Here is a 24,578-nt window from a genome sequence, read left to right on the forward strand (position 1 = left end):
CTATCCGTCACTCGCCCAACATAATGGGCAACCCCATCACCGGGGGTCTGTCCAAAATTTACTGATATGCCGACAATGTCCTGCTCACCCTGACGGACCTACACCAGTCCCTGCCGGCTCTGCTAGAAGTCATCGACTACTTTGCGGCCCTATCCCGCTACAAGGTAAATTGGGACAAGATCGAAGCCCTACCGTTATCATCCAGCACCACGAAAGCGGTAATCCATGGCTACCCTTTTCACTGGAAATCCTCACACCTCAAATACCTAGGGATCCTGGTCAAAAGAGGGCTAGACAGAATGGTATCAGACAACCTGGACCTACTTATAGCTCAGATGAAACAGGACTTTGAGAAATGGTCCCCTCTGGTGTTCTCCATGTTGGGGAGGGCGCAAGCGGTACGGATGGTCACCCTACCGCGCTTCACCTATACACTAGGTATGCTCCCCATGCTGGTGGTTTTAGCCATCCTCCACTCCATTGACACACAGATCCAGTCCTTTGTGTGGAGCTCCTCGCAACCCCGCTCGGCCGCGACCAAGCTCATGGCATGACGTTTGTGCGGAGGCCTGAGCCTCCAATCAGTGGAGCACTACGCCCTAGCTCTTCAACTCTCACAAATTGCATATCTGCTACCTGGCACCCCAGACCCGCCACAGTGGACTCTCACAGAGAGATCTCTCCTCTTCAGCAGCGAGGAGCTTGGACTCTTCTACATGGACAAGACCCTACGGTAGCGCCCTATACACTGTACTGCAGGCCATGCGAAAGGCCTGGCTGCAAGCCCACCGCCTCTTCGGAGTGAATCCACACTTACATGACAGGGCACTGCTGTGGGGCAACAAGGGTCTGCGCATAGACAGCCAGCTCCTACACTGGACCACATGGATAGAGGCAGGCATACACTCCATGGATCAAATCCTTCATAACGGAGGCCTGAAGTCCTTCGACCGTCTGAAAGAGATGTTCGGCCTCCAACTGCAGCAAGAGTGTCGCTATCTGCAGTTGCAGCACTGTCTGTGGCGTTGTCTGGGCCCACGCCCCTGGTCCCTGCAACAGTCACCTGTAGTGACCAACCTTACGACGTGGGGACGGCACAGGGAAGTCATGTCGGGGCTGTGCTGCACACTTTCAGGGAACCTTTTTTCCCAACCTCTTCTACCAACCTCTGAGTCAAGTGGCAAGCCTGACTGCTGATCACCCCTGAGGAGGAGGACTGGCTTGACATCCTGGATGCCCTGGATAGGGGTACACGGGAATCCCGCTTGAAATTCTGCCTCTTCAAAACGCTCCGTAAATGGCATTGAGCACTGACAAAACTGCACAGGGCGGGCCTCCGTCCTCAGGCAAACTGCTGGAGATGCACTGATACCAGTTGCAACATCACCCATATCCAGTGCCCCTCGATCCGCTCCTTCGGGCTGTATGTAGGGGGACACCCTGGGAACGTCCATGCCACTACAGCTCCCCATCCCACTCTCCCCTGCCATCATCATCGTACATGATACCAGAGCTTGCCTGAACCTTTCCCACCCGCCAGTTTGCATTCTCCACACTGCCCTGGCCACAGCCATGCTATGCATACTTCGACAATGGAGGGCCACTACACCACCATCCCCGGGGTACTGGACTGTGGCAATGATACAAACAGTGGCGCACAAACTGGTTATCTACCAGTCGGAGCTGTTCACTCAGACAAGGGCTCCCTTTGTAAGTGATGCCCCCTGAAACGGGGGGCACTACTACAACCCCCTCCCCCTTGAGTACCCCCTCCCCCTTCAGTACCCCCACCCCCAGTGCTCAATGTTCCCACGTGACGCGCAGTGATCAACTCTTGACGCCAGCCCCTGCTCCGTCCCCCTACTCCACACCACAGCCCTCCCCTCACAGGCCCTCCAACCCTCCCCCTTTTATGTCACACTCTCGTTTCCACTCCTTCCACGCCTCTGCCCTACCCTTCCCCCTGCCATCCTTAGCTCCACACTACCCCTCCCAACTCTCCCCTCCCTCCAGATACACCAGTAAGCACCCCCCCGGGGGACACCACCACTGTACTTACCGCTATCCTCGGTGCTACCATGTGAAGCAACGTCCCCCCATTCCCTTTCCAGCGAGCGGGGGACCACCCCCGTATGACGCAGAGGGACTCCCAACCCTCGCCAGTGCCCACCCCGAACCTCCTGGACCACCTCGCCCAACCACTGGGACCACGCTACTCCCCTCCCCGCTCCTAGGCAGACTGAGCTCTCCGTCACCCATTGCCCCCCACAGCCCCAGAGGAGGCCTATGGCCGAAAACTCAATGAATCTTGCCACCTGGAGGGATGCACAAAGATGAGAGGATCAGACTCGCTCATTCCTCCCCCCTCCAGCCAGTGTGCACGGTTCTATATCTCTTGGTGGTTTGAACCTATGCAACTACACTGTGCAATCGTCACAGTAAGTTGCTGCAATAACAAATTACGACACAAAAAAGATCGGGTTGGGATCAGTCTATCAGAAATAGGTGAGGGCTAATTACAGAACACTTTGAATCATAATTTCTGTGAATGGTAACCTAACTGGTAAAGTGCAGGTCAGGTACTCATAGGAACAAGACACAGTTGCAATTAATCGCCCCTTTTGTTTGGTCTCCATAGGCCCAAAGCTAGTATCAAACCTGGGGGGAGAGGAAACCAAAAAAGAATTATGAGAAGACAACATTCAGGGATCGAACTACTTACAAGCAGGAAGATTCCTGGAGGTTTCTGGCTTCAGTATCAATACATCCCTCAATTATCTATAGCTTAAGAACAAGTCATCCTACAGCAATCCCTATTCAAATAGGCCTTAAACAGTATTACACATTAACTTTCTGGAAAGAGGACAGCTATCTCCATCCCTTAACACCCTGTAACGACGATGTCATAAAGTGTATCACTCAGTCACAATTTAGGAGAGTACAAACAATTAATTTGAGCATACTATCACAACTCCTTTTTTTTCCACTCTACTGATCCAGGGACACGGTTTAATTTATCAAACTTTAGACCATTAAAATCAAGAGGAAGAGGAAATATGGGAATGAATAAAAAGAAAATCTTTATTCATACAGTTAATTAAAACCAAGCACATTTATAGTTTCACAATCGCCTTTGTGATAACCAGTATACGTTGTTTATCGACAATTAAATATAGTATTTAATATATTGAGACTTGCCTCTACTTGTTGCACCCCATCAGATTTCAACATGTAACCTTTTTAGTGATCAGTTTTTTAAAAACATTTTTAAAGACTATTTTTCAAGTTTGCCACAAGAAAACAGAAAGGGACAGTACAATTACCAACAGATTTTTGCAGTTACACTTTGCGACCATATTATACAAAATTGAGAGAATACAGGCCATACATAGTAGCTTATAAGGCACGTACATAATTTGTGCAGGTTTGGCGGCTAGTGGTGCGCTCTGGCACCCTACAGAGAGAGTATTTTATCATTCGTACAGTGTTCTTAGATGCCTTCCGACTAGGCCCACACCATCATTCCACCGGCCCCAACATTTCCAGGCCCCATGAAGGGTCCCCTTCTTCGCCTGCTGTGACCGGACGCCCCTGCAAATGTATTTGTTGCGGTTCCCAGATGTCTCGAGGGCGAGATGTGGGTGGCATCAACTCTGCATATACAGACAGTTGTTCCTGGCAATATATGAGGCCCCCCATCCAGACCTTGAACTTGGGCGCTCTTCTCCCCCATTTACAAGCCACCCTGCGTTAAGCTAGAAGCAAGCTTATCTATATAAATTTCGTTAAGGGAACCTTGAAATCCCTTGTGTAGCCCAACTGTGTAGTGAGCGGGGTATTGGTTATGTGTTCCCCTGTCATCTGACTGAGACTTTCCGTCCTCTCCATCCAGTATGCCAAGACATTCCCATGACAAGTGTAAGAAGTCAGCGCCTTCCCTCCCCCATCTATCACAATTGTCATTCTCCCCAAGTCTGAAGCGACTCAGTCGTGTTGGGGTGTAATAAAGTCGGTGGAGGAATTTCAAATGTATTATGTGCAACCTGCTACTGGCCGAGGTTCTCCCTGTTTGCTGCCAACAATAGGTCCATTGATCATCAGTGATAGGGGTGCCCAAGTCATTTTCCCATCTGATCCGTGTATCACGGACGTTGTGGCGGCTATTCATTTGGGTGGTTCGGTACAGCATGGACACTATATGTGTGGGGGAGGACCGTTGCAATAAGGCATGTACTGAAGCGAAGGTCGGGGACTCGGCGGGAAAGTCAGGAGTAGCGGATTTTACATCAAGGCGGAGTCTCACGTACATGAGTAGTACATCCATAGTTGAGGATTGGCAGTCATTAAAAAAGTATTCCCGTGTGCGGGAGGTCCCGTCCTCGTACAGTGCCCCCAAGTCAGGATTTCATATTTACGTAGCATTTGTTGACACTGCACTTCCCTCAGGACTGGGATGTCTAATCTACCTGCTAGTGGCATAAGTTGGGAGGATAGTGTGTCGACTTTCATGCGTTGGCAATTGCCCTCCATGCTCTATTTGTGCATTCCACTATGGTTAGGTCTACGCATTTGGGGTTAGTGGGTGCACTTATGTAAGCAGAGTAAGGGGTTGGAACCATGGGCCAGTGTTCTATCGCCAGGTGTGGCATATATGGTGGTGGGTGCATCCAGTAGGCCATGAAGGGCGCCTGAACGCTCCAGAAATAAAGCTCCATATCGGGGACCTCAAAGCCTCCTTTATCAAAGGGTAGAGTTAGTACCTCCCACCTCAGCCTGGGTTGTTTGTCCCCCCCACGTCAATCGAATGAGTTGTGATTTGAGGGGGCTTTAAAAAAGGAGTTGCTGGGTGCATATGGAATACAGGTGAAGAGGTAGTGTAGTTTTGAGAGAACAACCATCTTGATCCATGCTATCCGGTCCGCTAAAGAAATTGCTATGCATCTTGTAATGGAGTTTGAGTGCGTCTAGCGCTCTACCATAGTTAGCCCTCATGAGGTTTTCCTTGTCTCTGGTTATCACTATTCCAAGATATTTTACTTCGTCTGCACCCCAAGTCATTCGGAGGTCCGGGCTGTATTTCTTGAGGGCGTCTGTGAGGGGGAACATTTGTGATTTGCTCCAATTAATGTTAATCCCAGAGTAGCGCCCAAACTGTAGGAATGCCAGCATTATGGGATTCAAGCTTTCCTCAGGGTCAAGTAAGTACAATGTGAGGTCATCGGCATACAGTGAGATAAGAATTCGTCCTTCCGGGTATATGAGAGCATGCTCACGATGATGCTGCGAGCGGTTCCATGGCCAGGGCGAATAGGAGAGGGGAGAGCCGACATCCCTGCCTTGTCCCGCTCGTGAATGGAACCTGGGAGAGCATGCTTCATTATTGAGAAGTTTGGCTTGTGGCTTTGTGAATTATAGCTGGATCCAGGCAAGAAAGGGAGGTGGAAATCCCATTCTCCCCAGTACACTGGCCAGATAGTCCCATTCAAGGGAGTCAAATGCTTTGGTGGCGTCCAAAAAGACTGCGACCGCTGCCTGGCCCGGCTCAATGTCCTGCATTAGGGTGAAGAGGGTGCGGAGATTATGCGATGTTGCTCTTCCGGGTATAAAACCCGATTGGTCTGGTACCACCAGAGCTGTCATCAGAGGACTTATTCTGTTGGCAATCAGTTTAGACAAAATGTTGGCACCGCATTTGATTAGCGAGAGCAGCTGGTAAGAGTTGCATCTGTCTCCTGGTTTGCCTGGCTTGAGGAGTGATATGATGAGTGCCTCACGCATTGTTGGCGGGAGTGTACCTGTCTCTCGCACCTCCTCGTAGACTTGTTTCAGAGTAGGGCTAAGGGTATCACGGTATGTTTTATAAAATTCGTCCGGTAGGCCATCTGGCCCACGAGCACAGCCAGATTGCAGTTGCATAATTGCAGAGTATCTCCTTGTCCTCAAAATCCACTAGAAGTAATTCCTTCTGACCATCTCCAAGCCAGCCCAGTGCTATGACCTCGAAATAGGTAACAAACTATTGGTTGGGTCCTGTGCGTTGTGTAGAAGTTGGTGTAGAATGCATGGAAGGTGTCTAGTATGTCTGGGGTGTCTGTGTACTTCGCCGTCGTGATCGGTAATTTTGATTATGGTATTAGAGAATCTAGGTTTTTGAGTGAGTTCTGCTAAGGCCTTTCCAGGGCGTTCCCCCTTCCCCGTATTGTCGGGCACGGTGGTATTTACCGCGGAACTTGTATTCTCTCGCTGCGGTATCAGTTTGTCTCTGAATAGCCCCTTCAAGTGAGAGCTTGGATGTGAATGCATTTGATTTTCGAGTTGTTTGAGTTCTGTTTCTAGACGTCGGATCGTATTGCGGATATCTCTCTATATGCCTTCCCCTTTGGAATGCAAATTCCGTGGACCGTCACCTTGAATGCCTCCAAGACCGTAAGGAACTTAGGGACTGTATCAATATTACGCGGGAAGAAATCAGTGATGTCTTGCCCTAGTTCAGTTTGGAGTGGGACGTCTAGGAGAGCATTCACCGGCAATCTCCAGTTTAAGTAGGGAGTCAGTGGGCAGGGTGGAGCCAGGGTTAGCAATAACAGTGAGTGATCCGAGTATGTTCTCGGCAGGTGTCGAGCAGACGTGAGCCATGGTCTGAGCCCTCTAGAGAGCAGCCATCTATCAATTCTCGACCACGTGGAGTGTGTACAGGAGTGACATATGCCCTCTCTGACGGCTGGGTGTAAACTGTGCCATGCGTCTATCACGTCATGTGTGGCGAGGATCTCTAACAATTGTCGTTGGGTCCTGTGTAGTGGGAAGGTTGTGGATGTTGTAGGTCTATCGTTGGGTCTGTGATCTGGTTTTTACTTAAATACCTATTACAATACTAAATGAGCCCTTTGAAAACCAGTTTCTTTTAATCAAACAGAAATTTAATTATTTTCTAAATCTATTTAAATTAGTATCCTTTACTTTAAAAAGTAATCCTAGTAGGAATTCTGTAAGTACATTAGACTATTTGGGCCTTTAACAGCTAGTAGTGAAGTCTGATGCTCCCTGAACCTTAATGCAGTTCAGGGAGAATACCAAAAACTTACCTTCCCATTGCAGGAGCACTGAGAATCAATGCACTACGAAGCCAAAATGCCTGGACGCAGCTCCCTGGGCTTCTCAAACTGCTGAGCCCACATTGTTTGCCTGCCCCTGTGTACAACAAATGAAGAGTTTGTCTTAAACCAATAATATGATGATAGCCTGATATTAAGCCAAAAGCAAACAAACACCTAGAAATTCCCTATGGCATAGAAAGTATTTATTGAGCTTTAAGAAGTCACTCAGAGATAAGCTGAAGATCCTGATAAAGTTACAAAAGCTAAATGCTGCACCTTAATTGTAGGCCATTCACACCTCCGTTTATCTGAAGCTTTATATAGTTCCAAAAACCTCCAAAGTAACTGCTTCAGAGATCTTTCTTCTAATGTATGTAATGCTGTGAAAGCACAGAAGAAATCATGAAGTAGAAACTACTCATACAGTCTGAACTATGTAACAAATCACCTGTGAGTATAACAGGACTGATGTTTTAAGCATTTTTGGGGTTACAAGAGATGTGATTAGCAAAATCAACGGTTTTATGGCCACAAACAGGCTGGCTCCAATATACAAAGTGCACTTGGGAGCTGGAAATCTCTTTCCCGATAGCAAAAACACTTTGTCGCCCATAATAACTTTCAGAGAAAAGGGGGTATGTCACTGAAATTGTTTGTAATTGTGGTCACTAGCCATTGATCAATCAGTTAGTGAGATGTGAAAGAGAAATCTACTACACGATCAAGGGTTGGTGGCAGGACCTGGGGAAGTACTTGGGGGAGAGGAGTTGGCCTAACGGCTAGGGCGCTCGACCTCTGACCTGGGGAACTGGGTTCGAGTCTCGGTAACGATGCTGAACATCCTGTGATTCTGGGCAAGTCACTTAATCTCCCCGTGCCTAACAAAAAACAAGCATTTGCAATGCAATAGGTCTCGCATTTATAAGATTTATTGGCATTGTAAAATTACAATGCCTTTCAGTTATGTTTTGGTTTTAAAACAAATAAAAGGCATTGTCATTTACAATGTCAGTAGCATAAACTCGCATAAAAGCAGTGTGTGGAGTGCAGCAGTGTGCGGCGTGCAGCAGTGTGCAGCGTGCAGCAGTGTGCAGCGTGCAGCGTGCAGCAGTGTTTCGTGTAGCAGTGTAAGGCATGCAGCACTGTGGCGTGCAGCGGCGTGCAGCAGTGTAAGGCGTGCAGCAGTGTTTCGTGTAGCAGTGTGAGGCATGCAGCACTGTGGCGTGCAGCGGCGTGCAGCAGTGTGCTGCGTGCAGCAGTGACGTGCAGCATGCAGCAGTGAGTAATGCAGCAGTGTGCAGCAGTGGGTGGCGTGCAGCAGTGTGCCGGTTGCATCAGTGTGTGGCGTGCAGCAGTGTGCGGCGTGCAGCAGTGTGCGGCGTGCAGCAGTGTGAGGCGTGCAGCAGTGTGAGGCGTGCAGCAGTGTGAGGCGTGCAGCAGTGTGAGGCGTGCAGCAGTGTGAGGCGTGCAGGAGAGACGTGGAGGGTGAGGAGAGACACGTGGAGGGTGAGGAGAGACACGTGGAGGGTGAGGAGGAGACACCTGTGGAGGGTGAGGAGGAGACACCTGTGGAAGGTGAGGAGGAGACACCTGTGGAGGGTGAGGAGGAGACACCTGTGGAGGGTGAGGAGGAGACACCTGTGGAGGGTGAGGAGGAGACACCTGTGGAGGGTGAGGAGGAGACACCTGTGGAGGGTGAGGAGGAGACACCTGTGGAGGGTGAGGCGGAGACACCTGTGGAGGGTGAGGAGGAGACACCTGTGGAGGGTGAGGAGGAGACACCTGTGGAGGGTGAGGAGGAGACACCTGTGGAGGGTGAGGAGGAGACACCTGTGGAGGGTGAGGAGGAGACACCTGTGGAGGGTGAGGAGGAGACACCTGTGGAGGGTGAGGAGAGACACGTGTGGAGGGTGAGGAGAGACCGAGGTGGAGGGTGAGGAGAGACCGAGGTGGAGGGTGAGGAGAGACCGAGGTGGAGGGTGAGGAGAGACCGAGGTGGAGGGTGAGGAGAGACCGAAGTGGAGGGTGAGGAGAGACCGAAGTGGAGGGTGAGGAGAGACCGAAGTGGAGGGTGAGGAGAGACCGGGGTGGAGGGTGAGGAGAAACCGGGGTGGAGGGTGAGGAGAGACCGGGGTGGAGGGTGAGGAGAGACCGGGGTGGAGGGTGAGGAGAGACCGAGGTGGAGGGTGAGGAGAGACCGAGGTGGAGGGTGAGGAGAGACCGAGTTGGAGGGTGAGGAGAGACCGAGTTGGAGGGTGAGGAGAGACCGAGGTGGAGGGTGAGGAGAGACCGAGTTGGAGGGTGAGGAGAGACCGAGGTGGAGGGTGAGGAGAGACCGAGGTGGAGGGTGAGGAGAGACCGAGGTGGAGGGTGAGGAGAGACCGAGGTGGAGGGTAAGGAGAGACCGAGGTGGAGGGTAAGGAGAGACCGAGGTGGAGGGTAAGGAGAAACCGAGGTGGAAGGGAATCAGAAGTGGAGGAGAGAGAGAGGTGGAGGGTGAGGAGAGACAGTGGTGGAATGGGGGGGGGGGGGGAGGGGGAGGATATCACTTTTACTTCCTCTCCTAGTGTAAGGTAACGCCCCCACCCCACAGGCCCTGCCGGGGCCGAGAGCAGATCACTGTTCGCATCAGCCGTCACCCGAGACCGCTCCGTACTTATTGGTAAATAGAGGTTCACTATCTGTTGATAATGGGATTCACTTGGGGGGCTGACTTACCTCCTCCACCCCCAGGGCCAACACTGAGAAGGCATCAGAGACCTGGTGCTGCCTATGCTGCAGTACTGTGAGAGAGAGAGGGATGGGGGGGCGGGCAGAGGAAGAGGAGTGGGGTTAGAGAAGGGACAGGTGGGGAGAGAAAGAGGAGAGAAGGGACAGAGAAAGAAAAGGAGCAAAAAAAGAATTAGAGAGAGTAAAGAGGAGAGTTGGGGAAAATGAAAACATTAGCAAAGAGGTGGAGAGAGAAGATGGGAGAGAGTAAGGACGCAGCCAAGAGATAGGGCAGAGACAAAAAGAATCGAAACAATACAAAAGTATTTTCCAAACTCGTAAATAACCACGGGCCAAAAAACTGATCTGCAATGAAGCATGAAGTATATCATGATGTTAACCATGCAATAAAAAATAAATAAAAAATACAAATAAAAAAATCACCAAAAAACACGTATACACCATGTTGACCCTTTTCCATGCAACGTCTTCTAAAACGCCATTCTCATTCATACATTCACAGCAAACCTGTTCACAAGAGTGACAGAAAATGTGGTATTAGTGTTACATTTTTGTTTACATCCATACCCGCTCACTTATGCAATTAAAGGATTCATGACCACACGGTTAAACAAAACGTACTGATTGGCCTTGCCGTGAAGGAGAAACACGTGTTGACACACACTCCCGATCTGTGAAACGTTCACCCCACTTTCTCGAAATTGAAACCAGTGCATGTGTCCGACGAACTTCCTGCCGCTTATCTGAATGCACCAGTGGCAGAAGATAGTCACCATCTTGCAACAACACAATTAAAGGGAGGCATGTCTGTCTCTCCCCACCGCAACATGTCTCTGAGTCTTACTGTCTCATGCGAGATCTCCCTCTAGGAGACAGCTGACACCGACTCTCCCCCTGAGACAGTACGGGAGTGCGTGTGTGTGCACAGTGTGTGTGTCTATATGTATATATCTGTGTGTGTATGCATGCGTGTGTGTTTGTATGTGTATATGTTTGTGTATGCATGTGTGTGTGTTGGTGTGCAAGTATGGGTGTGTCATTGTGTTCATTTGTCTTCATGGATGTGTACACATGTTTGTGTGTATACCTATGTCTGTGTATGCATGTTTGTTTGTATGTATATGTGTTTGAGTATGTTGGTGTGCGTGCTTGTTTATATGTGTATGTAGGGTTGGTGTGCATGTATATGCATATGTTTATGCATGTCTGTGTGTGTTTGTATATGTTCATATGTGTGTGTAAATGCATGTGTGTGTTTGTATGTGTGCATAGTTGTGTATGCATGTGTGTGTTGGTGTGTATACATGTGTGTGTTATATGTGTATGTATGGTCGGTGTGATGGTATGCAAGTATTAGTGTGTCAGTGTGCTTATTTGTCTGCATGGATGTGTACATATGTGTTTGTGTGTATACCTATACCTGTATAGCCATAATGGGGTGTATGTATGTGTTTGTGTATGTTGGTGTGCATACATGTTTACATGTGTATGTATGGCTGGCGTATTGGTGTGCATGCACGTGCATATGCTTACGTAGGTTTGTGTGTTGCTGCCTGTGTGTATATGTGTTTATGTGCATATATGTGCACGTGTGTGTTCGCGTGTGTGTCCTTCACACGCGCCTCCATTGGAAACCTACGCCAAGCGTGAGTTGAGATATGGGAACAGCCAGTAATTCAGTCCGACTCCCGACATTGTCATAAAATACATTAGTAAATGCATGAAATGAATTTTTAATTTCCATTTATGCGGTTTCTAGTAAAGGAGGGGGGTTAGACGGGGGTGCGCCGCTGGGTTCCAGAACTGTGTGCTCACTGTAACACAACTCAAACACCGTCTTTTGTCACACTCGTGGCCCGGCGCGTTGTGTATGGGGTCAGGCATCCTTCTGAGCCGTCCTCTTGTGTAGCGCTTCGAATCCGGAGGTCGCCTGATTCTAAGCGCTTCCACGTTTTGCCTGTAAGGGAACAGGGACTATGAGAGCGAGGATTTCTCAGCATTGCTTCCTCCTGGCCATGTTTGACACTGCACACGTCCAAGGAGGTACATTAAAAAGAGAGTAGGACATCCGGGTATTAGCGAGGGTTTGCGAAGTGTAGGGGGGCTGTCGAGCGTCGTTCGCTGTAGTTTCCAGGTTCACCGAGACTAGTTTCTCTCTTGCCTATTTTCCTTGGATACTTCCCTTCAACTCATTCATATACCGTTGACGAACCCATCAAGCTGGTTACGGTGAAGAAGGGTAATTCCCCAAAGTTGGGTGGTGAGATCACAGCTGGCCTGTTGATGCTGTCAACCCTCTGGTGCTCGGTAAAAACTGAACTGGATTGAAGAGACGTCTTGCCAACTTGAACGCGTTCTGAAGAAAATAGAATGGAAATCTGGCGGGAAAAACAAAAAAGTCTTATGGTCGGCAAGAAAGTGAAAAAAAATTTAAGTGTCGCTTGGTAGGCGAGTGGGGAGAGAGAGTCGGAAAACGAGTATGGGAGTCATGGTAGATAACCGTGGACCTCACAAGCAGGCAGAGGGATGGGGGTGATCCTCACGGACTGCTAGCGCCTGCTGACGGCCTTTCTCAATGAAATGGCGCCAGAGCCAAGGGTCAAATTAACTAGCCCGGCGGAGCGTGGCGCGCGCACGCTTGGGGGCGGGGGAGCGCATTGCAGGCGGGGGAGCGGACCCTTTGAAGTGCTCCCAAAAAGCAGATTGCATAGCGGCACGATGCGCGTGATTGTGCGCGTGCTAGCCATGCAATCCGCTTTTTGGGAGCACTTTTAAAACCCGCTTACAATTGTCTTGCTTTGCGATCGCTTACGCGATAGCAAGGCGAGACTTAATGAATGTGTGTCCTCATGTAACGTAATTGGTGCTATGTAAAGCGCTCTGATAACTGATTGGATTCGGGTCAAGTTCGCGCTATATAAAACTCTGCAAAAAAAAAAAAAAAAGTAGGCACATTTTGGGCTTCCCCTCACCCTCACAAATGTTATTGAGGCAGGTGTTTTTGCGGTGACCTGCAAATTGTCCTTTAAAGATACAACTGATTAACACATCAATGGCATCTCAAAATTAAAGAGGGGTTGCAAACGAAATCAGCATGTGAAGAAAACATTAAATGGTTTGTAAGCCCACCTTCAGACCAGACAAGCATGTCATTCGGCCCTATATTTCGTTGCTTCAACCACGTTCATAGACACTCAAACACTGGTTTTGCCTAAAGGCCTTCGATGGCAGGGCTAATCGGCAATAACAATTGAAAATAAAACCAAAGGTTATTTAGCCATAAGAGGGGATCTAGGGATTCAGCACATAATGAAATACCATTGTCGAGTCTATATTTCAATTAAGATAAAAAGCTGGGATATCCCTCAGAAATATTTCACATCCATAGTTTACACCGCAATTCTAAGAAAAAATGTTTTTAAAAAAATTTGGAGCACACCTTTTCAAAACAAACGATTGTCAAAAATGCTTTAAATGCATTATTGTGCATACCAACCCCTTCACCAACAATTAAAAGAGACTATACAGTGACGGCTTGTTAAATTGTCTAAAACTAAAAATACCATTGTGAAAGCCCATACACTTCACTATTAAAAGAGGAGTGCTGACTTACTGGGGAAGCCAAGGATTGTTTACTCAGGCGGTCCTGTGCACCATATTTTTAATTTATTGTTCACAATTTACCATCGGCCATGTTGAACTGGTAAATTAAAAATGCCAACACGACTGCGAATGGCACATAACATATGCTCATGCCCAGTGGGTTCTTGGAGTGGATTTTCATTTTGAGCACACCATTTCCAAGAACGCTGCATTGAGTACACATTCATTTACACATACATCATGATGTACCACAGCTACTTTGCCATTTTAAATTTACTGTTCCAGCATGACCAACAGCCATTTCTAAACGGTAAATTAGCAAAATATTTAAAAAGGTACAGATGCGCCAAAAATAAACTGAGTGGCATAGCAGCACTTTGCAGCGACCAGGCCATTAGAAAAAATGATTAAAAAAGCCGGAGCAGGTGGCTATTCTTTGGATGAGTGATTAGAATACCCAGCTCTGCCAGCATAGGAGCGATCGTGTCTGTGGTCTATCAGCTAGACAAGGAGACAGCACTAGCCATTTCCTTCATACTCCCTACAGCGACACCCTAAACCAGCTTATTGTTAAACATTTTTCCTGACTATTACAGAAAGGGCTCTTTTCAGTCGCCAACTTTTGTAGGTAGAGGCAGGGGTAGCACCAGCTATTTCATCCTTGTCTCATCCGAACTTGTACCATTAGTAATAGATAGTGACATCCTTTCTTCCACTTTGAGCGATCACAACCCTGTCTCACTATCTTTAAAATGGTCCTGTACACACGCTCACAACACAAAACCGGTCCCTGATCTCAGTTTTGTCCAAATAAGGGTGTTTGCATTAGCAGCTATAGTTCACACCCAGTTTTTTTAAGGACCTGATAGTAGAAAATCAGGAAGAGGTAATGTGCTGGCTCTTGGAAGAGTCAAGAGACCAAGATTTGGTGGCTAGTTATGAGGGTATCAGGTCTGTTAACCAAAAACAGATCTAATAGGAGCTGCCCCACTTATAAATGGTTCGATCTAGCCTGTACTGCTGCCCTAAAACATCTAAAAGCAGCTACAAATACCCTACCACGTAATATCGAGATCATAAGACTGACAAGACAATCCTATAGTGACCTTCGAGAGGAGAAAACAGGAGATAAATAGAGGGCTTGTGAGGACATAGCAGCAGCTGCTGAACGAAGTGATAAGGTATTTTGGGAAATCATAAATCGGCCTATTTCAGGAAAGATTAAGCCACGTCTAGAACGCCAAATCCCTCCCACTCTATGTGTCGCCCAATTCTCCCAAATCTTTAACCAACAAAATGTATCCCAAGGACAGCTATCTCCTCTAGGTCAGGCCACCGTAATTAGGGGTAAACAAACCTCCCCGAGTGATACGATAACTGTAAGCGAAGTCACTATGGCTATTCTTAAGTGCCTAGTAGGCAAGGGCCCGGGCGGATTCCCCACTGATCTCTATACCCAGAATTTAAAATTCTGGACCCCCTATTAACAAATATATTCAGAGAAGAAATTAAGGGTGGAATAACTTCTTCATGGAGTAAGTCGACCATTGTGCCAATATATAACAAGCATTGGCATAGCCAATAGGTCTCGCCTTTGGGACCTGCTCATAACTAAATACTTATAAGGTCCCAAAGGCGAGACCTATTATTTGTACATTTACAGGGTTTGTAGAAGCCAAACCCTATATTAAACCGGATTCAAAGAAAGTAACAAAAATACTGCAGACTCAGTGAGAGACATATGCATTCTTTCAGGAGGTACAATCTTACACCGTTAGGCGTTGTTCTTACTGCCGGTGCAAGCCGGTGCTCCTGGCCCTGAGAGTTGGCAGCAGGCAGCTGTGCACTGGGCCTTAGGGGCTGCCGGTGGACTCGGGTGGGCCCTGGCAGTGCCCTGTGGTGCTGGCACCTTCTGACAGCGGGCACACCTCCTGACACTGAGCCCGTGAAGTGGGCCCCACCCAGCCATTAATAGGGAGAAAAGCAGAGGCCGGACTTCCCCATACCTCCCAGTGCTCACATGGCTAACAATGGGTGATAATAAAGGAAATCACACGGGGAGGGGTCACTTTAAATCAAAGGGGCATTAGCAGAGAGAGACAGAGGGTCCGGGCAGGGAGGGGCGCCAACCTAAAAATACCAGCGCAGCCTCCCTGGAGAGAAAGAAAAGATGGGGCCGGGGGCACACAGCCCTCCTGAAGCGGGCTGGGGAAAAAGCACAGAGGTGTGGGGCAGAACTTGCAAAGTGCGAGACTCGTCATTCGCCCATTAGAACTTGTCAATACAAATATTAAAGCTAGAGTGGGAATGCCGGCTTGGAGCGGGTGCCCCTTGGAAGAAACTGGTATCATAAACGTTCCTGGTCAGATCAGATCAAGCGTTGAGCCCTCCCCCCAACCCCCTGCCCGCCCCCACACACACTCATTTGCATACATTTACAGCACATGTATTTATTTTCAAATATAAGGAGTACAATCGTGAATAGGCCTCTGCAAATAAGGTAATCTGTAAAATGAAAAAGATTGTGGTTTTCTATGCAACCTTTAATTTCTACAGCAGATCCGCCTCCCTCCAGCAACTCACGCCCACCAAAAACACAGCACGGTTAGCAGCTTTAGAGTATCCCAAAAACAAATACACAAGTATTTTTTTCAGCGAAGTAACCACACAACTCTGATGAACTGAGGTTTCTTTTTTCCAGCAGACTGAAAGCTGAGTTTTAAAAAACACGAAGAAGACAGAAAAGAGATGAGTGGGTGAAGATAAAAAAAACTTTGTTTTGCCTTTCAGGCAATATTTCTGGAGCCAATAGGAATTTAGAACCACCCTCCTTCCCTGCACCATAATTAAAGGGTTTAAGCAGGCTGTGCTGCTGGACTGAGCCGCTCTGCTGCGAGGGAGGAGAGGGAATGATCTCTGAGTGAGCAGGAGAATGAGAAAAAGAGATCTGAGGAGCAGAAAGGGGAGGAAGAGGGTGGCTTTCTGGGACCAGAGATTGCTCTGATTACAAGAGGAACTGTGGGGAATCAGAAAGCATCTGACATTTAACCCTGAAATAAGCAAAAGGAGCGCAGTGAAGCAAAAACAGCCAGAAGAGGCCTAGAGAAGGCGCAAGGAACTTTGAGCTGCTAGACGGCTTTAAAAGAGCAACAAAAAACAAGTGAGGAAAAAAAGTTTTAAATAGGTCCGGTGGGGGCACGGCACATAAAGCGGCCGCTGGCCTTCCATTTTTGCACATGGTGTTCATAAACACGGCTCCAAAAGTAAATAAATTACAAAAGAGGCGGCGTGTGTAGGAAATAAAGCATGCATGTGCCTTTGTTTTTTTAATATGGTGCCCACAAACACAGCTCTCAAAGTACATAAAATACACAAGAGGTGGCGGCCGTGCGCGGCACATAAAGCGGCGGCACGCCTTTGTTTTCTGAATATGGTGCCCATAAACAGCTTGCAAAGTAAATAAAATACAAGAGAGGCGCAGGCTGTGCACAGCTAATATAGCGCCCGCATGCCTTTATTTTCTGAATATGGTGCCCACAAACACATCTCCCAAAGTAAAACAAGCGCGGCCACGTGACCGCGAAAGGAATGTGAGGTATGCAGCTGGCACCCGGCCGCGCTGCTGCTCGCTCCTGAGCTCCCTAGGACAGGCGGGACATGCACCCGCCTTTGGCCAATTGCGTGCTGTCTTTCTTGGAAAGACGCACGCAAAGTCCAATAGCAGTGAGCAAAAAGAAAAGCACGCGCACAAGCGTGTGGTCTTGAGTTGAAAGTCCTTACTAGAAGCCTCGCAGAGCAGCGCATGCACGCTAGCTCAGGCGAGACCTAAAAAGGGACAGGGCTCGAAAACTCCACTCGACCGCTCAAATTAATTAGGACAAGCTATTTTTAGGTCCTATTCACCCTTTCTTGTGAGTAGGAAGACAAACTGACTTTTTGACCAACATGACAAGATAGCAAGATTTAAAGGCATCTTTATTGCTCACAAAGTGAATGAGCAATAAAAATACCTATAATTCTTGTTAACTTGTCACATTTGCTCAGCTTTCAGAGACAGAGGTCAAGTGCATTACAGTTAGGTCGAGTAGATTTTTTAAGTTCCTAGACTTACAGGTCTAGTAAAAAAAAATTTAATTTCTGATTGCTGAGGGAGACAGAAACCAACCGTCTTGCTAGAGACCTATCCCCCTTCTTGACTCTTCTGTAAAAATTGTCAGGAAGCTGAGTGATAGGGACTGTTTAAAACAAGACCTTGTGGATTCCACTCCCTGGTTTGCCTACAGCAAGAAAACTTGTCTACAACTTGGAACCCCAAATTTCTTTCTTTGTCCCAGTGAAATAGATGAGAACTCCAAGAAAACAGTCAAAGCTCCATTTAAATAACATAGAAATACTACACGATACTCTAATGTGTTAAAAATGGAATCAACCCTTCGTCACTTGGAGATAACCACTACGATGAGATTGAGTCCTACCTACTGTGGTTAGCCAATTTCGAATAGAGATTTTATTTAATGTGCTCTACATTAGGCCTAGTACACTTTCTGGTGGCCTTCCCACAGCGTGGTACTGGTTTTCCATTTTTGCCACATTGTCCCTATAATAATTTATCCCCTCAATCCCTTATTCATTTTACTTTTTTTTTTATTTTATTTTTTTTACTTTTTACACACTACCAAGAAAACAATTTGTATGCCCCCCTTCTACGTGACTACCGTCCAACAACGTGTTTGGCAGGCCTGCATGTCCTCCCAGCCTATAGATAAGCAGCCTACTTGTTTTGCTGGATGCGTTATATTAGTGAGGCACTTAGAATTAGGAGAAAACTAGTTATTCAAGCCTAGTCTGAGTAGTGGTATTTGCTTAGGTTAATCCTTGTGGTGCTGCAAAACGTTCTGCTCAATGTGTGTATTCTCTGTGTTAATTCAGTATCTTAGCCAGTTTACATATTGAAAGGTTTTCAAGTTTTATTGAGTTTTATTTATTTGTTTTTATATCCAAGCTGTTGTCTTACGTGAAAATCTTTTTATGGCGATTTGCTGAATAAAAGTTTTTGATGATGATGATTAAAATGAAAAAGAAAAAACAGGAGTTGGCTGGGATCAGGGAGCAAATACAGTCAGTATGAGGCCCTCAGAAATTAATAAAAAAAGATGATTACAATAAAAATATAAAAATAGGTTTGTAGTGGAGGTGTCACAGATGTGTAGGAGTGTTACAGCAGAGAGAGGGGGAGGAGAAGATCTGGAAAACAAGTGGAAATAGAAAAGAGTAAGGAAATAAAACATGCTCTCGCGTGTTGAATGAAAAATAAAAAAGCACCCCTTCAAGCCACCAGAAGAAAGAAAAGAGTCCATCCATTCAGAAGTAATGTCAAACAGTAATGCACCAGAGGTGAGGCAAACAGAAGAATAGGGAGGAAAGGCATTGAATCAAGATCTGTGAATTGAAAAAGGCAAGCCATCCAATCACAAGCAGGGTGCTAACCCACAAAGAGCCACTAACGTAAACACCGGATGATAAATCAGCCAATTGCAAGAGCTATTGGCTTTGTCATTGTCTTTGAGCCATTTAGGACGGCAGCACGGCTGCTCTGCAGCTTTGCTGAAAGTTAGAAAAACAAAGCGCTATGAAATGACCAGCACTGACACGAGGTGCAGTGATCTCTTTTCTTAGTATGGGATTATTCTCTGCCCTCACAAAAACGTTCTCAGGAACAAATGACAGTAGCACCTTGACAGCAAATGTAAGCCAACAAGAATTTCAAATACACAATTATCCATCAATCTTTTTATAAGGAGCAGTAAATGTGAGCCAAAGGTTGGGGGTGCGAGGCAACACAAGAATTAAGCAGTAATAACAAAAATAAATGATATCCAACATCCATAAACAGGTGCAAGGACTGCAATCTACTTAAAGTGGTCTGAAGTTGCCAAAAGCAAGATCATGGTATGGCTGTGATATCTGAAACACACAAATACATAAAAGGCATTCAGGGAAAAACTCATGTTTAATTATCTTATCTCAGAGCTGAAGGTCGTTGTGTTGACACTACATGCACTACATGAAGATAGTGCAGCGCCGTCTGCATTTTTGTAGCATCTTGAAACACACTGGAGTGAATTTTGGGTGCTTTTTTCTGGCTGGATAGAAGGGGACAAAACGAATGAGGAGGGGGAGGGAGAAAAGAGGTGGGGCGGACAGGGCACGGAACAACGGGGGAGGGGCAGACCAGACAAGCAACGAAGCAGGAGAAGGATTGGTAGGGACAGGACACACAACAATGCAGCCATTACAGCCTAGTAATTGCGCATGACTGTTTGGCCGGGCCAAGACGGCCAGCCAGGCAGTCATGCGCACTTAGTGTACACAGTCCACCACTCCTCCCTGAGTCACCAGCTCCACCCAACCCTAATCCAGCCGGCAGCAACAAAAAATAAACCTTGTTATCATTTTATTTTTCCATTTTTCACTGCTCTAAGAGTAGTGGGACTACTCTCCTCCACATTAGCGGAGCAGCCACCACTGTTCATCTGTCAAATCACCCGCAGGTCCCCATCTGACCCTAGCATAGTTGCCTGTATAATGTTTCAGGATTTTATCTTTTTATTTGGAGTTTGTAGAGTGCGCAGCTACCTCTAGCGGAGGTGTCCCAGTGCTAAGGGAGTCAAGAGACTCAGGGCACAAGTAGGCTTAGCGACGGTTGACTAGGCAGGTTTTTAGAGCTCGTCTAAAGGCGGGTTCAGGTTCAGTCAGACGGACAGGGAGCGGCATTGTGTTCCACAGTTTAGTGGTCCGAACTGTATAAGCTCTGCTGCCTACCCTCGCCTTGCAAAAGCAGGGGTGGTGAGGAGCTGCAGGTGGTTAGATCTCAGAACCCGGTCATGCTGGTAGTGTTGGAGTCTAGCTCTCAAGTAGGCCGGGCCTCGGTCCTGGTTGCTCTGTAGGCCAGGGTGAGTGCCTTGAATTATATTCTCCTTATGACGGGTAGCCAGTGGAGGTTTTTTGGACGGGGTGTGATGGAGTCGGTAAGGCACCTTGCAAATCAGTCCGGCCGCTGCATTCTGTATCATTTGCATCTGCGGATCAGATATGCAGGGAAACCAAAGTACAGACTATTGGCATAACCCAGATGGGATGTAATAAAGCCATGACCCACCATCCTCCTGCAGTCCATCGGGAAGAAGTGGAGAAATTTCCGCTGGATACAGAGTTTCCCGAAGCAGGAGGAAGAGACTTGCCTAATCTGGGACTTGCAAGAAAGGGCATAATCAAATCTGAAACCCAAGTTTCTCACTGAGTCTACATACTCAGGAGGAGGGTTCAATTCCTGCAGCCACCAGAGCCTAGAGGGTGGAGTGGCCTGTTGATTGAAGAATAGCACCTCGTTTTTTTCCGAGTTTAGTTTTAGACCGTTTTGGGTCATCCGGGTCGATATGGGACGTAGGCAGCTTCTGAGGTTAATATAAAATGCCTCTGAATGCTCTTTAAAAGAAAACAGAAGCTGGGTATCGACAGCGTAGGAAATCACCTTCACCCCAGGGATTCAATCAGAGCTGCAAGCAGGGAGAGATAGGCGTTGAATAGGAGAGGGCTCAATGCTGAACCCTGGGGGACCCCACAAACAAGGGGCTTCTGGGAAGAGACAAAGGGATGTAGGAAAACTTGTTGTGTCCGGTTCTCCAGTAAGGACCAGATCCAGGCAAGGGCCATACCCTGAATTCCCAGAAGTTTGAGTCTCTCTAGGAGAATCGGATGGGCCACGGTGTCAAATGCCGCAGACGGATTAAGGGCAACAAGCCTCGTGGAACCCCTATTCTCGATAGTGTCTCCCATAGTTTGGTCCTTGGGAGATCCACAAAAGCCACAAATAATCTTGCATTCAAGGTCAACAGTCCTCCACCTAATAGCTAAAAAGCATGTCATTTGATCCACAGTGCTAATGTTTTGCCTGAACCCTGCCTATAAGAGAGATAAGACCTTATTCTGCGCATTCCAGTCCCATAATCGAATGAGAATTTGGGAACCAAAAACATTCTGCATGTTATGGATTAGACTTATGGGTCTGTAATTGCCTGGAGTAGCTTGAGCTCCCTTCTTGGGGATCAGTAGTAATATAGCTCCTTTCCAGGTGTCTGAAATCCGGCCTACTGCCATCAAAGCATTTGACAATGAGTTTATATATGGGATCCAGATCGGAGGTTCACTACGGTAAAGATCTACAGGAATTCTGTGTAGACAAGGGGCTTTGCCAGGTTTATGGGTTAGCATAGCTATAGTAGTTTCTTTGAGAGTGAATTCATCATAGGATTTGAGTCATTGCAGGCACTTTTCACATGTAAAATAGTCCATTGTTCAGTGCAATGGAAGCACTCAACAGGAGGTGGATTGTTACAGCAAATAGTCAGAAGTGTGCAGTGGGACCAAAATACTCCTCAGGGGTAAAAACAACGCATGGAGAAAGACTCTTTAATTTCTAATGTATTTTTCTGGGCCTAAGTGTTCTATAGCTGTGTTGAAACTCAACTCAGGCTGTTCTTAGAATAAAATGATCTATTAAATTTGCAGCAAAAAACATTTTGGACAAAGGGTTTCATGCCATCTCCTCTCACTGGACTTATCAGCATACTTCGAAATGGTGGATCATTCCCTGCTCCTGAAAATATTCAAGTATTCACTGCATCAAAATAGCTTCGTCTCTCCTCAGCAAAGCCAAAGTAAGGAGCTTCGTAAAGCTGCATTCTTGCACACCTACTATTCACAATGTACATGGAGCCAATTCCTTCCATTCTTATCTAAGCGAGTAACACCCATCACCACCCATTTCTGTGTGGATGACACTCATGTGTACTTGAAACTTGTATCTCCAAAAGACACAGAGCTGTTGTTGTCTCAACAAGATCCATTCTCCAATGACATACACCAAACTAAAGCTAAAATCTCTAAAAACTGAATTTCAGCTAATCTTCCCACCACATTTTCCACATACCCATGGAGGACAAATCTTAACAGTAATCATTGGAGAATGTGCAAAATCCCGTCTTCACCTGAAGTAACACCTAAACTTAACAAGCAGAGAGTTCCTGTCTTTGTGAACATCTTTTAGCCAAGGTGTACAGTAGTGGGCCTGCTGTGCAGCGAGGCGGAAAGTTAGAGAAAAATACACACTTTTACGAGGTCAGCGCTGTTCTCGAACCACGCAGAAATAAAAATATAGAAATGCTGTGTCCTAGTCAGTATTTTGTATTAAAATGATGGCCAATCCAAAGGAAGCAAGAGGTTTAAGATGAAAGATATTTCCAATTGAAAAAATAACTGATATGCCCCATTACACCAACACATGATTTCTTTTTTTACGGTAAGTTCATTAACTTGGACACGGCTGAAGAATGCTGGCAAAAAATAATTGGTACTGTCTAATGAAGGCATTCAAATGGGGATACATTCCTTAACGTAAAGTATCGAGCATTTTCAATTGCCTCAGAAGGCATGGCAGAGAAGTAAGATCAAGTGGTTAGGTTCACATTTAAAGTTAGACGCTGCATCTTAATTCATTTAAATAAAGTAATAACCTTAACTTAAAAAACAATTTTATATATATATATATATATATATACACACACACACATATATATACACACATACACATATTTTAAATCCCACCAAACATCTAACTCACAGTGCTGGATGAAATTGCGTCAGCTTGAATTACCATAAATACATTTGCAGCAATCCAGATAAAGCATCATTCACATGTGGTAGGGTATGGGGCAAGAGGCCGGAGAAAGTGAAAACATGACCACTTGTATGGCGTGCTCAAACACAAAGAAAAAAGTAGCCCTAAAACGAGAGCAGTGGAAGGACACAAGTACTTGGCCCATGGTCTGGGGCAGGATAAACACAAGAAGAGGCATGATGTATGCATGACTTGGACAAAGGATATGAGAGCGACGATTAAGCGAGCAAATGGTAAGCCTATGTGTTGGCCGATGCCCACCGACTGAAAAGAACATGTCTCTTAGAGACAGTGCATGCACTGTCTAGCCGAGATCTAAAAAAGGCACATTAATAATGTTGTCAAGGGAGCTTAATTCCAACTTAGATTTCTCGGTGTTTTCTAGCAATTGTTTCATTCTAAGTACTTCACTTCAAACAAGCCATTCAGCCACAGTTCTGTAAACACTTGTCAATGGTAAATCTGTAGGAGTAGAGATTCCCAACTATCCATCTTGGACATACATACAATCTCACTAAACTCTGCCTTACTACATTCGCATAAATATTAAGGATAAATTGAAAATATTCTCCTATTTAAAGCGCTATGTGACCCTAGGGTGCTGTCTAAGCTATACAAAACTGCAGAAATAAATTAAGTGAGCACTATGGCTCTCCTCTACCCTCTTCCCTGCAAACAAGGTGCTGGTCAAAACCCTGTCCCAAAAACCCAACTGAGATAAATTTGCGTTTGAGTGCAGCTGACAAAGAAATGAGAAGCACAATAAAATGGCTTAAAAGTGGAGGCAAGCAGGGTTATCAATAACTATACTTTGTTATGTTCACTATACTTCTAGAGCGCACGAATATCAAAGGGTGTCCTGGCGCTTAGCTCAGACCTACAGAACAAGTGAAAAATACGGAGACCCAGAAAACTACTAATACCTGAAAATCCAGGTCTTTACCAACTTTCTAAAGGAAAGCAGATCTGGGGAGGCACGGACATGGAAAGGTAAGAGTATTCCATGCCCTAGCATTGCAGATGACAAAGCTCCTGCCCCCCCCCCACTCCCCTTCCCCCCCAGTCGGCCTTTTTTAATTTTGGCACACCGATCAATTTTGCTCCAAGGAAGCGCAGAGTTCTGGCAGGTATTTACCAGCTAAAACATTGCCTAAGGTGGTCAGGGCCTATACCATGGAGAGCTTTGAAGGCAAAGCAGAGTGCCTTAAATCTGGCCCGTTGCACTATTGGCAGCCAGTGGAGTTTACTTATTTCCCTCTTAACTGATGCAGACATGGGAATTCTAGTTAGCAGCCTAGCTACCACATTGTAGGTCTCCAAGGAGAGCTCCATCGATTCTGTCCCAAGCCCGCGAAGCTAATGCATTATTTGAGGAGTTATTGTCGTGTGGCCCTCCTGGAAGGGTGACTTTG

The 24,578-nt window shown here is 46.7% G+C and overlaps 1 protein-coding gene across 3 annotated transcripts in view; it reads right to left on the reverse strand.

Moving 5' to 3' along the window:
* Window positions 1–24,578, reverse strand: part of ENTPD4 (ectonucleoside triphosphate diphosphohydrolase 4) — a 136,292-nt gene that overhangs the window by 102,232 nt on the left and 9,482 nt on the right. For all 3 annotated transcript variants that reach the window (XM_085633251.1, XM_085633252.1, XM_085633249.1), the window contains exon 2: window positions 7,086–7,191. In XM_085633251.1, the coding sequence (XP_085489377.1) occupies window positions 7,086–7,093 (8 nt within the window). In that variant the 5' untranslated portion in view covers window positions 7,094–7,191. The remainder of the gene's footprint in view (window positions 1–7,085; window positions 7,192–24,578) is intronic.

The sequence above is a fragment of the Triturus cristatus genome, chromosome 11, assembly GCF_964204655.1.
Source record: "Triturus cristatus chromosome 11, aTriCri1.1, whole genome shotgun sequence".
NCBI lineage: Eukaryota > Metazoa > Chordata > Amphibia > Caudata > Salamandridae > Triturus > Triturus cristatus.